This window comes from Hipposideros armiger, unplaced genomic scaffold (assembly GCF_001890085.2).
Source record: "Hipposideros armiger isolate ML-2016 unplaced genomic scaffold, ASM189008v1 scaffold_431, whole genome shotgun sequence".
Taxonomy (NCBI): domain Eukaryota; kingdom Metazoa; phylum Chordata; class Mammalia; order Chiroptera; family Hipposideridae; genus Hipposideros; species Hipposideros armiger.
The window spans coordinates 338,937-350,110 of record NW_017731781.1 but is presented as its reverse complement, the minus strand read 5'-3'; the positions used below and the strand labels follow the sequence as shown (position 1 = coordinate 350,110).

Here is an 11,174-nt window from a genome sequence, read left to right as displayed (position 1 = left end):
CTCCCGGGGTGCGGAGTGGATGGGAATTTTGGAGCTCGAGTCACGCAAGGGGTGACTCCCGGGGAGTTAAGTGGAAGCTGCAGCCTAAGCCCTAGCACCCGGCGGTCATGGGGCGGGGCTCTTGGGCTCAGGCGACGTGGCCAGACCCGGCCGCGGAGAAGCCGCTTGCGTGGGCTGGGGCCGGCCTTCCAGTAGGGGAAGCTGGCAGCGGGCCGGGATGGAGAGGCTGGGTCGGCCACCCCGGCTCGGAGGCATCCACGGAATGTGGCGGCTCAGCACTCGCCCCCTCGGGAATTCCCAACGGGAGCGACGAGGAGGAAACTGACGGTCCCCAAGCCCTGGACAGTCGCGCCTCGGTTTTCTCAGAGGGGCAAGATTGAGGACTCCTTCCGCCCCCGAGCTGCAGACGTGAAATCGGGCACACCTAGGGCCGGCGGCCCGGGCCGTCGCGGCCACATCCGGAGCGACGCGCCTGAGTCAACCTCGGGACCCCACCCCCACTCGCGCCCGCCCGTCCAGCCCGTCAGCCCAGTGTCTCCAGTTCGCCTCTGTCAGCTCCCACCTCCACCCGAGCCGCGCGAGCCTCGCGGGGGCGGGGGGCGGACCAAGGGGGCGGGGCTGTTTCTTAAAGGGTCCCCAGCCACTGCCCTTAGGCCACTTCCTGGGAGCAGAGAGGACTTCGGCGGCTGCTGCGACACCCCCGTAAGACGGCGACTCCCGGGTTCCTAGACTCCCGGCCGCTTCCCTCAGAGTCCTCGGACCATCGCAGCTTGGACTGAGAGTGCATCCTCGTTCCCTAACCGATATAAAGGCACCTCCACCATCAGCTCCAGGCAGCCCAGCCTCCATCTCCTGGGACCCGCGCGGGAGCCAGGCCTCTGACCAGCCCCCGGAACCCTGAGTAGACTCGCCCACAGCGACAGCAATCTGCCCAAGAACTCGGAAGCTGGACCCTTCAAAGAATCGGCCTTGTGCTCGCCACCGTCACCTGCTGGTTGGATTCCGGAAACCCACTTGTCTGAAGACCTCGGAAAGGAATCGCTGATCACCCAAAATCGGATGCGTCTGAACCTAAAACTCCCTTCCTTCTTGGGCTTCCCTGTGCTCTTTTCATTCGTTCTCTCAACCTTTCAGGCGTTTCTGTGCCAGGCACCATCCCCCACCAACAAAGTAGCTGGGTGAGCCCCAAATCTTGCTGCCTTGTACTCCAATCGGTGCCTCCAACTTAGAGTCTGAACTTTACAATTCAATTCTGCACACACTCAGGAAGCTCTGCCTTGTCTTCTCTTTTGGTGTCTCCAGTAGGCCCCAAAATTTCCCCTCCTCCTGTGCCCTCTTCGCCCCCTTCCTTTGGGGGCCCTGTGACCCTGAATGTGGGGGGCACGCTGTATTCTACCACTTTGGAGACCCTGACTCGCTTCCCAGACTCCATGCTGGGGGCCATGTTTAGGGCTGGCACCTCCATGCCCCCCAACCTCAACCCCCAGGGAGGTGGCCACTACTTCATCGACAGAGATGGCAAGGCCTTCCGGCACATTCTCAATTTCCTGCGGCTGGGCCGCCTGGACCTGCCCCTTGGGTATGGGGAGACAGCACTTCTTAGGGCAGAGGCCGACTTCTACCAGATCCGGCCCCTCCTAGATGCCCTGCGGGAACTGGAGGCCTCGCGGAGGACCCCTGCACCCACAGCTGCCCTGCTTCACGCAGATGTAGATGCCAACCCCCGCCTGGTGCACTTCTCTGCTCGCCGGGGCCCACACCACTATGAGCTGAGCTCTGTCCAGGTGGACACCTTCCGAGCCAACCTCTTCTGCACTGACCCAGAGTGTCTGGATGCCATGAGGGCCCGATTTGGTGTGGCCAATGAGGAGAGAGCAGAGGGAGGCCCACACTTTCGTTTGGAGTGGGCCCCCCGCCCCACAGAACTCCCTGAAGTGGAGTACAGGAGACTGGGGCTGCAGCCATTGTGGACTGGGGGGCCAGGAGAACGACGGGAAGTGGTGGGCACACCGGGCTTCTTGGAGGAGGTGCTGCGGGTGGCTCTGGAGCATGGCTTCCGTCTAGACTCTGTTTTCCCTGACCCTGAAGACCTGCTCAACTCCAGATCTCTGCGCTTTGTCCGTCACTGAAAACCAAGAACTGGGAATGCTCTCCTCCGTTTGACTGGGGGTTGGGGGAGAAAGGGAGCAGCAAAGGGGATGAAGGCTCCCCTGAAGCCTCTTCCTAGCTCTGCTATAGGAGCTGTGAGAGTCAGGGTTCCCACTGCACCAGATTGGAGCCTACAAGTGGGCAGGACTCCCCAAACCCAAGCCCGCTGAGGGCTTGCAAGTGGTACAGAGGCTCTGGACTGGTGCTAATCCTGGGAGGGGTGGGGAAAGTTCCCCTGGCTTGTTCTTGCCTTGAGACTGGGGACCTCCAGTATTTCCTTGGTTAGAGTTCAGTATTCAGGGGTCTGAAAAGTGGGGACACTTCTCTGCCCAGGCTAAGCCTATCTAGCAGAACCCTGCAGGGACACTGAGGGTTGGGAGGAAGAGGGACTTTGCTCTAATGTGACTTCTCCTCCTGGAGCTGGGTGGCCTGGCCTGACCAATGACAGGCCAGAACACTCTGGAACATGGGAAGAGAGATTCTTTGCTGTGTCCCAAGCTACCTACGGAGGGAGACAGAAAGGCTACACCACACCCTAAGCTGGCATAAGGTAGCTAGGAGAATTCCCATTAACTATGGGGTAGAGCATCCCTCTGGAGATCCAAGTGTTTTAAAGGATCCCATATTAATGGTGGGGCTGGTCATGGGGAGGAGGGTGGCATCTTCTTGGGTCCTGGCCTTTCTTCCTTCATGTGTGCGTGTGTTCTGCATGTGTCTGACGGATGTGGGGGTCTCTGACATCCTGGCTCCCATCTGTGTTTTTGGAGACCATGTCTGTGTGCTGGTCTTTCTGTGGTCTCTGCATGTCCAGGCCTGTTTGGGGTTGCCCAGCAACTGTTTGAGCACCAGGTGTGTCTGTGGTATGGATGTGAGTAAACTGAGAATAAGTAGTTTAATCACAAGGGATGTGTGTGAATGTGCATTCGCATCACCACATATGGGCCAGTTGGGGTTTGAATCATTAGGATCTTCCTGGTGAAAGGTAAGAGAAGTCACTAGGCTTAGCCTGGTCTTGGAGGCCTTTATAGAACTCTTGGTTGTTAAGCCAGCCATAGGCCTGTTGCTAGGAGATAGCTGGAGAAGACCCAAGGCTTCCCGGGGCAGAGAGGAGATGAATGGAAGAGTTTATGAGAGTCAGGGAGGATATGGGAAGGGATGGGATTTCTGAGTCCCTGAGGGGATGGGATACTCATGAACAACTTTACTGGGGGCGTTACTTATTATCACTTACAAAAAGAAAAATAAAATTGCTTTTGGAACCACAAACTTGTAATGGCTGCTGAGAGACAGGTTGGGTGCTATCCCCTTTGCATCAGAAGCCCAGCTGTCTCTGCCTATCTTCTGTTAGAGATGTCTTCTTCTGGTCCCCAGGTTTACCCCAGCCAGGGAGGGAGCAGTGGCACTGTTCTGGAATGCTCTAGAACCTCCAACTGTTCTGGGACACTAGAACTTCCAGGCAAAGGGCTAGAAACAGGATCACAGAGCATTCTGAGACCTTCATGGCCTAGATGGGGCCAGCTCCCCTCCAGCAACCCCCAGTGGGCCTCATGTGGATGTTGACACTAGGTGGGGTTTTCCTGGCAGCTTCTCAGGCCTGTGTCTTCTGCCGTCTCCCATCCCGACACTTATCAGGCCGCCTGGCTCAACTCTGCAGCCAGATGGGGGCCCCGTGGAAGGACTGTAAAGCCTCCTGGAACTTCTCAGCCTTTGCCTTAGGTAAGTCCAGAGACGGGCCTAGCCATACTCACCCCCATGCCCCAAGAAGGGCAACATGTGGCTTCCCAGCTGTGCCCCTCAGCTGTCACCTCAGTCCATAGCCCTTCCTGGACACACTGGCCTCTCTCTGAGAGAGCGTTTTGGATCCTGGGAAAGTCAGGAAAGATCCCAGAATCTTCTGGGCTAATAAGGGAATCACTCACTGGTCCTTGCCCATTTCCACAGATGAAGTGTCCATGAACAAAGTCACAGAGAAGACTCACAGAGTTCTGAGGGTCATGGGTGAGGTCAAAGGGGAAGACACATCCTAGAGGCTAGGATGAGTACCAAGGAGGGGGATGGGAAGAAAGGACTGGGGAAGCCAGGAAGGGTGGAGGGCAGGTGGAGACAGAAGGTGTGATGGGGGAAGTGTTGGGTGAAGGGGTGGAGGTCAACTGGCACTGTTGAGGCCCTGGGTATAATGGCTGCTCTCTTTCTCCTCAGAGATCAAAAAGTCTGTCTCCTCACTCCCTTCATATTGGCAATGGCTTCAAAAGATCAAGCTCCCTGAGTACACCAGGGAAGGTACTGATGCCGGGAGGGATCAAGTGGTGCCTAGGATCTCGGGCAAAGGGGTGTGTGGCTGAGTGGCTCATCTACCTCCACCCCTTCTTGTCTATCATTTCAGCTCTCTGCGCCCCCACCTGCCGTGAGTAGAAAAAGAAAGGGGTAGAGAGTACAAGGGACTTTGGGGTACCTGAGGAGAGCCTGATAGCCTAAGAAAGTGGGATACTTTGGAAGGGTGGAGTCAGGACTTTCCCTCCCCGGCTCCTGTCCATTTGTCTCCTGCAGGGGGCAGCACCATCCTGTACAACTGCTCCACCTGCGAGAGCTTTGAAGTGCACTGTTGGCCGCAAAAGCGCTGCTTCCCAGGTCCTTACTCCCCACCCTTGCCTGACCTCACCCAGATCTCTGAGCTCTTAGGTGTCCCCCCCAACACCACCACCCCCAGCGTCGACAGGTGTCGTCCCGAGGATCTTTCACTGCCTCCTGGGTTCCCTGCAGGAAGTCACGATCTTCGGGAAGCTAGGATTCTGCTCCTCTTTGTATTTGGAACTGTCCTGCTCCTGGGTGTCCTGAGCCTCCTCGTGGAGTGAGTTGGGGAATAAGGGAAGGGAAGAGCCTCACTGCCTCTGACCCACCCAGTACCTTCCACCACCCACCCTTCCTCCTTCTCTCCCAGCCTCCTTCCCTTCCCTTCCAAGACCCCCCCCCACCTCTGTCTTCCCTCAGGTCCCATCTCCTCAAATCAAAAAATGACTTATGAAGACGCTGACAGATCCCAGCCCGCAGTTGTGAAGAGAATACACCCACAACTTCCACTTCCCTTGGGTGGTTGGAACCAGCCAGCCCCAAAAGTTCAGTCTTCCAGACTCTGAAACCCAGATGTCCCCATGATCCCAATGTCAGAGGGCCTCCAGGGAACCAGGCACCCACAGCTGGAAAGTTCCTCCCCCCAGCCCTCAACCAATCAGATAGGGCAATCACCAATGCCAGGAAAATATCTACAGAAGGAAAGAATCCCCTCCACATGCACTACCACTCCCATACTCCTTTCTGCCTGTTCCCAGAAAGCGGGGGTTGTCTGCCCCAGAAGCTACTCTTGGCCCTCCTATGACTGATTGGGAATCCGGGAATGAGTGTTCTGGAAAATTCCCTCCTTCTTCCAGGGAGACCACATCAGTCAGTCTGTTGGCATGCTCTCCCTCCATTTAACATTGTGAAGCCTTGGCCTCCCACAGAGGCTTCCCTTCTGCCAGATCCAACTAAACGTGCTGTGAAATGGCTTCCACCCCTGCCTGGCCTCTATCTGCAACTGGAGTGGGAGGACATGAAACTCAGTGGAGCACAGTGGTTCTCACCTGGGAGTATTTTGCACCCCAGGAGACATTTGACAACATCTGGAAACATTTTTGATGGTTTTGATTGGCGAGGTGGGGGTGGGGTTATGCTACTGGCATCTAGTGGGTAGAGACCAAGGATACTATTCAACATCCTAAAACGCATAAAAGAGTCCTCCACAACAAGAAATTATCCAGCCCAAAATGTCAATAATTTGTGGTTGAGAAATCCTTATGTTTGGTCCCCTGGCTATCAGGGGTTTTGGTTTGGGGGATGGGGAATGGAACATGAAAAGAGAGGCTTGTCATCAAACACAAGTCTCAGTCCAAGGGCCTAGGCCTGTAAGGGATCCTGGCCCTCACCTAGTCCAGTGGTTTTCAAACTGAGTACCTGGGAGTTCCAGGGCCAGGGTTCTCAACCAGCTGCACATTGGAGTCACCTGGGAAGCTATAAAAACTACCATGCTTGGATCTCATCTCCAGAGATGCTGAATTTAGTGGTCTCATATGGGGTCTCAGAGAATCTACTTTACAGCCAGGGATAGAACCACAGTTTTGGGAGTACCCATAAGATCCTGGGATGGGGAGAGGAATGCCTACCTCTTCCAGAAGAGTACCTTCCATGTTGCCTTACATGTTCTAGTCCAATCCCTTCATTTTCCACACAAAAAATGAGGCCAAGAGGGGCGACCGAGTGGCTCAGTTGGTTAAGAGTTGGCTTAAGAGCGTGAGTTATGAGCAACAGGGCCGCCGGTTCGATTCCCACGTGGGCCAGTGACACTGTGCCTGAGCTGAGCTGCCAACAGGTGGCAGGATGGCTCAGCTGGTGTAACAACAAGATTGCCTGTTCGGGGCCAGCCAAATGGCTCAGTTGGTTAAGAGTTGGCTTAAGAGCGCAGGCTCTGAGCAACGGGGCCGCCAGTTCAATTCCCACATGGGCCAGTGACGCTGCGCCTGAGCTGAGCTGTCGCTGAGCTGCCAACAGGTGGCAGGATGGCTCAGCTGGTGTAATAACAAGACTGCCTGTTCAATGGTGGGCTACGCCCATCCGCAACTAAGACTGAACTGGGCACCTTGAGCTGAGCTGCCCCCAGGATGGCTCAGTGAATAGGGCGTGCACTCTTAAAAACAAGGCTGCTGGTTCGACTCCCACATGGGATGGTGGCTATGCCCACCTGCAGCTAAGACTGAATTCAGCACCTTGAGCTGAGCTGCTGCCTGGATGGCTCAGTAGATAGAGCGTGCGCTCTTAACAACAAGGCTGCTGGTTTGACTCTCACATGAGATGGTGGCTCTACCCACCCGTAACTAAGACTGAACACAGCACCTTGAGCTTAGAGGCCATGAGCTGTCGACGGGAAGCCAGATGGCGACTGGCACCGCCCACAATGAAGATTGAAAAACAATAACTTGGCTGGTCCCCTTCCCCAATTCCTCAACACTATTCCCCTCCCCCAACCCCCCAATTAAAAAAAAAAATCTTAAAAAAAAAAAAAAGATGAGACCAAGAGATCATACAGCAAAATCATACAACTTGTCCAAGATCGTACAACTCATTCATCCATTCATTTGATACTTAGTGATTGCCCACCAAGTGCCAGGCAGGGTCACTGCCCAAACTATGGTGAGGAAGCCATACCTCTTGACTGCTCAGGCACCACAGTTCTCTTCGGATCTGCAGTAGATGCCTTGTGCCTTCCTAAGCTGTACCTTCGTTCCAGGCTCAACATTTTGGAGTTACCCTTGTTTTCACACCCAACATGCAGTGGGTCAACCAGTTCTTCCCATTCTTCAAGAACCTCTATCTGTGCCCTCCTCTCACTCTGTGGCCCCCAGTCCACCCTAGAACCCTCTCACTGTGGACTTGTCTCCCAGATGTGCCATCTGACTCTGCCCACTCCCCTCGAATCCATTGCACCGTTAGCGGCTCAATGGTCTTAAACTCTACATGTTCACAACCTCCTGTCCAGCATAAAATGATGGTTAAGAATTTGGGCTTTGGAGTTGGGTTTCAAATATTTACTCTGTCTCTTGGACCCTTGGGCAAGTTATTTAACTTCTTGGTTCCTATTTCTTCATATAAATGCAGATTATATATTTCATTGATTCTATGGCCTTATTTTTCCTGTTTACATTTTAACATCTCTGAAGAATCCATTTTAAATTGAAGAAATGTCATGGCATTATGGTATATATTTACAATTAATGATAACTTAAATTCAATGAAATGCAGCGGTATTCACCTTATGGGATTACTGTGAGGTCCAAATAAGTTCATATAAAATGTTTGGGACTGTGCCCAACATGTAATGAGCCCTCATTAAATATTAGCCATTATAATCTCTTAGTTAAACCCTTCCATGGGGTGGCAGGTTAGCTCAGTTGGTTAGAGAGCAGTGCTCATAACACCAAGATTGTCAGTTCGATCCCCACATGGGCCACTGAGTTGCGCCCTCCACAGCTAGATTGAAACAACTACTTGACTTGGAGCTGATGGATCCTGGAAAAAATGCCCTCCACAACTAGATTGAAACAACTACTTGACTTGGAGCTGATGGGTCTTGGAAAAACACACTGTTCCCAATAAAAATTTTTTAAAAAGAAAGAAAAGAAACCTTCCCTAGCTCTTCCTTGCCTACAGAGTATAGACTTGGCCCTTGACCCTGACATTCAAGGAAGCTCCTTGTCTTATTTAGTCCCCAGGCCAGACCTGTCCAAACACAGATCAAACTGGAATCTCCACTTGAATGCCTCACAGGCATCTCAGACTCCACATGTCCAAACTCACCTTCCTTCCTGACCCCACCCCCCTCTTTTGATCTCTCTCAGGCTTAATGGCAGTGCCAATATGTCATGGACATCCTCTTCCTCTCATGCTACTTGCCCACTTCTCACCTTTGTAATGCTGCTTGAAACCTGACCCCAATGTGTTCCTAGAGCTTTATATCTCAGCTCTGCCCACCCCACAGCCAGACTGAATCACTGGTAGTTGCCCAAACACTGTTTTCTCATGTTTCCTTGCCTTTGCCCAGGCTTGTTCCTATATCTGGGATGCCCTTCTCCTTCAGCTCAGATATCACCTCTTCTGGGAAGGCTTCTCTGAACCCCTGAGGCAGGGTAGAGTGTCCCTTCTCTAGGCATCTCTCATGTGGCACCTGTTATATCAGGTAGTAGTGTTTCTTTTCACATGAACTACACCATGAACTACCCTGCACAGCCACTACTTAAGGTTTGTGTCTTTGTTTCCTCAGTGCCTGGCACATGGGATATGCTAGGAAATGTCTTGACAACTCCAGCCCCTTGTCTGAGCCCTTGTGATATGCCCTCCCCCCAGAAGCTCTTCCTGAGCACATAGCACAGAAGGCTGGTAGAGTTGGTGTTTCTTTTCTGTGCACATAAGGCCAACCTACCAAAGTGTGGCTTGCAAGGGCAGGGCTGGTTTTTTCTGAGCCCCTCACCAAACAGGGAAGGCTGCTGTGAGTGTGGCAGTTTTAAATAATGACCCCTACATTCTTTGACATGCCTCCGATCCAGAGGTAGGATTCATGTATCCTTCCTTTGAACCTGGGCTTCATAACTGGCTGACCAATTGAATATGGCAAAAGTGATGCTGGGCCACTTTCTGGTCTCAGGCCTTAAGAAACTGGCACCTTCTGCCCTCTGCCTCTTGGGGCGCTCACTTTGAAACCCAATTACCATGCTATAATGATGCTCAGCCTACATGAATAGTCCACAGGGAGGGGTTCAGCCAAAATCCAGCATCTACTGCTAGACATAGGAGTGATAATACAGCCCCTAGCTGTCAAGTCATCCCCAGACTTTCAGTTTTTCCAACTAAGGCCCCAGACATAGTGGAGCAGAGATAAACCATCTCCATAATGTCATGTTGGAATTTCAGATTCTCAAAGTCCAAGAGCATAATAAAATGGGGTTTCTCTGCTACGAGGTATTATTACTCAACAATAGATAACTGAAACAATGAGGCAGAAAAAGGAGCATAAGGGTTGGCACCAAAGGCCCTCAACATGTGGAGTCTCTCCATAGGGCTGTTTGAGTGTCCTTATGTTGTGGTGGCTGGCTTCCCCTAGAGTGAGTGATCCAAGAGAAGAAGGCAGAAGCCACTCTGTCTTTTATGACCTAGCTCGGAAGTCACACACCATCCGTTTCATAATACATCGCTGATTACACAGATCAGTGCTATTCATTGTGGGAAGGCACTATGCAACAGAGTGAATACTGGGAGGGGAAGTTCATTAGCAGCCATTTTGGAGACTGGCTATCACACACATAGACAGTTAATTCTCTAATAACCCCTTAAGGTAGATACTCCTAATAGGCTTATCTTGAAGATGAAGAAACAGAGGCACAGAAACGTGAAGTAACTTGCTCAGATTCACAGGATAGTAAGTGGTAAAGCTGGGATTCAAATTCAAGTAGTCAGGCTCCAGAGGCCTAAGCTACTATGCTACACAGACCCTCAGCCCCATTGTAAGTCTGAAGGAATATGGTAGGTATGAGCGCTTCCACTTGGAAAAGCAAACCAACAGATACATACAAAGTGTGTGCTCATAACTCTGAAAACCAGTAAGGCAAATGCAAATTGAGAAAGGATGAGACCTCAGGGTCCTGGGAGATGGAGATGGGGTGATGGAACAGGAGGGTCTCACCCAAGGGTCTGGGAAAAGCCAACCATGTGGGGCCAGGGAGTACCAAATGGGGAGGAAGGCAGAAATGTATTCACCAGGAGAATGCTCATGGATTAGGTTTGGAAACTCCCATCCCCATCACTCCCAGAAAAGGAGCTCTTTTTGTGTTTTTTTTTTTTCTTTTTTTAAGCTGAGCCATCCTGCCACCTGTTGACAGCTCAGTGGTAGCTCAGCTTGGGCCGTGAATCGAACCGGCGACCCTGTTGCTCAGAGCTCGCACTTTTGAGTGAACTCTTAACCAACTGAGCTACTCGGCTGGCCGAAAAGGAGCTCTTGATGTAAAAAATCTTTTGCTTCATCCTACCTATGTTAATGACTCTGTCTCATCCATTTGTTCAACAAAAGTTACTGAGCACTTATCACATGAGCCAGGCACTAGATTGGGCATGGGGAAAACAGCAATGCCCAGGCAAAATGGAGTCCTTTTCTATGTTGAGCTTGGAGTCTAGCAAGGGAGACAGACAAGTTACTGGCAAATTCTACCAGAGCAATGAGTGCAATGATGGGAAAGCACAGGAATCTTAAAGTGGAGGGGACAAGGCCAGACCAGTTAGGGACAGGCTTCTTGCACTCAGAAAGGCCAGACTGAGATAAGGGTGGAAAGACTCTTCCAAGCAGAGGGAATAGCCATGCAAAGGCTCAGGAGAGTGAGAGCCAGAGAAAGGAGAGAGAGAGAGAGAGAGAGAGAGAGAGAGAGAGAGAGAGAGAGAGGGAGAGAAAGTGT

The 11,174-nt window shown here is 52.2% G+C and overlaps 2 protein-coding genes across 7 annotated transcripts; both read left to right on the top strand.

The window, feature by feature from the left end:
• Position 1: 1 nt before the first annotated feature.
• Positions 2 to 4,407, top strand: KCTD11 (potassium channel tetramerization domain containing 11). 3 transcript variants are annotated; one of them, XR_002126487.1, is made up of 3 exons: positions 2 to 3,130; positions 3,733 to 3,864; positions 4,348 to 4,407. XR_002126487.1 is itself a non-coding variant. In XM_019664932.1 (1 exon), the coding sequence occupies exon 1, from the start codon at positions 1,431 to 1,433 to the stop codon at positions 2,127 to 2,129; it is 699 nt and encodes a 232-aa protein (XP_019520477.1). In that variant the 5' UTR covers positions 2 to 1,430; the 3' UTR covers positions 2,130 to 3,414. The 3 variants fall into 3 exon arrangements, 1 of the variants encoding a protein (XP_019520477.1); XR_002126486.1 differs by having other exon boundaries at positions 3,733 to 4,146; positions 4,348 to 4,367; XM_019664932.1 differs by lacking the exons at positions 3,733 to 3,864; positions 4,348 to 4,407 and having other exon boundaries at positions 2 to 3,414.
• Positions 3,696 to 6,016, top strand: TMEM95 (transmembrane protein 95). Of its 4 annotated transcripts, none has more exons than XM_019664929.1 (7): positions 3,696 to 3,864; positions 4,090 to 4,146; positions 4,348 to 4,428; positions 4,532 to 4,552; positions 4,696 to 4,776; positions 4,909 to 4,996; positions 5,087 to 6,016. In XM_019664929.1, the coding sequence occupies exons 1-7, from the start codon at positions 3,696 to 3,698 to the stop codon at positions 5,280 to 5,282; spliced, it is 693 nt and encodes a 230-aa protein (XP_019520474.1). In that variant the 3' UTR covers positions 5,283 to 6,016. The 4 variants fall into 4 exon arrangements, with proteins under 4 accessions (XP_019520474.1, XP_019520476.1, XP_019520473.1 ...); XM_019664931.1 differs by having other exon boundaries at positions 5,137 to 5,252; XM_019664928.1 differs by having other exon boundaries at positions 4,696 to 4,996.
• Positions 6,017 to 11,174: the final 5,158 nt, after the last annotated feature.